Source organism: Nematolebias whitei, chromosome 10 (genome assembly GCF_014905685.2).
Source record: "Nematolebias whitei isolate Nwh7 chromosome 10, NemWhi1, whole genome shotgun sequence".
In the NCBI taxonomy this organism is placed as follows: domain Eukaryota; kingdom Metazoa; phylum Chordata; class Actinopteri; order Cyprinodontiformes; family Rivulidae; genus Nematolebias; species Nematolebias whitei.
Window position 1 is genome coordinate 44,862,327 of NC_056507.1, and position 1,703 is coordinate 44,864,029.

At 39.9% G+C, this 1,703-nt stretch overlaps 1 protein-coding gene across 1 annotated transcript in view; it reads right to left on the reverse strand.

The window, feature by feature from the left end:
- Window positions 1-1,703, reverse strand: part of LOC119416523 (forkhead box protein P1-like) — a 160,886-nt gene that overhangs the window by 19,957 nt on the left and 139,226 nt on the right. Inside the window, 1 exon segment of the mRNA XM_037683753.1 lies at window positions 605-692. Within this exon segment, the coding sequence (XP_037539681.1) occupies window positions 605-692 (88 nt within the window).

Below are 1,703 nucleotides of genomic sequence, written 5' to 3' on the forward strand. Positions count from 1 at the left end.
TACATTTTTTTGCTTTGTTTTTTGTCTTTTTTGTTTTCTTGTTTTTTAAATGTCCAGAGGACCAGATTGAACTTTTTTGGATTTTCAAGTGATGTTGTAAGCAAAGGGGTTAAACTGGACCTATTGTTTGCTGCACTGCATGCAAAGGCTTCAAATACAAACATTCCACGCAATCTGCTAGCTCTGGGAGTATTTGTTCAGGACTCTCAACTAGTTTTACACCAATTTTTTTCCTAATATCTGTAAAATGTACTGAATTGTAGTCATTTTGTCTTTGCTTAGATCATTTAGCTAAAGTGGCCATCTTGACTTAAGTTTACTGTAAAATTCAATATGTTGCACATATATATTCAATGATTATTTTTGAGAATTTCGTAAAATTTTTGTCCAGTGATTTATTGAATATTTTGCTAACACACTTGCATACAGGCACACTGGCAATTTCTACCTGCCTTTCATGGTGGAACGTGAAAAAAAAAACTTCTCTTAAAAAATGGGACAATGAATACAAACAGAAAATCTTTTTAATGTATTTTTGATCTTGTGATTCTAATATATAATACTAATAATAATACAGCAACATTGTTGGCGTACTCAGACTCACCTGCAGCTCGAGCTGCTGGACCACCTGAATCTGGACTCTGAACTGGGCCACGCTTTTGTCATCCAGGGAGTGTTCACTGCTCAGATGACTGGGAAAAATATCCAGGGGCATAAAATGAAAGAATTTTCGTGATGAAAACATTTAGACCCCTAATCAAAATCAATTTAATAGGTAGATGAGCTGATCCCCAACATTTTCATAATTTTAAATAAAATCACTTCATTAGTCCTGATGCATGCTCAATAATCCAGGTAGAAAAGTCTAAAAAAGTTCAATCTGGTCATCTGGACATTCAAAAAACAAAACAAAGCAAAACAACACAAAAGTAGAAACGTTTCGTTTTTCATCCGAGAGACTTCCTCAGTCTGAGGTGCTGTATTCAGCTCAGTCTCTTAAATAGCACCTTCTCAGAGTGGATCAACCAGTTTGTTGCTGACAACCAAAACCAGCTGCTCACATGCTCAAGAAGGACCATCAGCCTAACAATGGATCATTAGCACACTGATGGCTGTTTACTATTCACAGGGGGGTTGAATGATACTAGCAATCACAGCATTGTAAGAGGGGGACAGTTGAACATGGAGGCCTCCACCCCTGTTTAATGATGGACGATTTCTTTTCACAAAGATGGCCTCCTTTACTCCTCTCTCAAACCATTGTTCCTCTCTGTCCAGGATGTGAACATCTTCATCCCTGAAAGAGTGACCGCTGGCCTGGAGATGAGTGTAGACCGTAGAGTCCTGGCCTGATGATGTCGATCTTCTGTGCTGGTCCATCCTTTTGGCCAGTGGCTGTTTTGTTTCCCCGATGTAAGACTGATCACCCTCCTGACACTGAACAGCATACACAACATTACTCTGTTTGTGCCGGGGGACTGGATCTTTGGGATGAACCAGTCTTTGCCGTAATGTATTTTGGGGTTTAAAAGCCACTGGGACGTTATGTTTAGAAAATAAACGTCTCAGTTTCTCTGATACTCCCTCAACATACGGAATGACCACTGGTCTGGGTCTGGGTTCCTCCTTTTCACCTGTTGGCTGACTGGAGTCCTATTTGGGTTTCTTCTCTGCTTTCAGGAAGGCCCAGTTAGGATATCCAC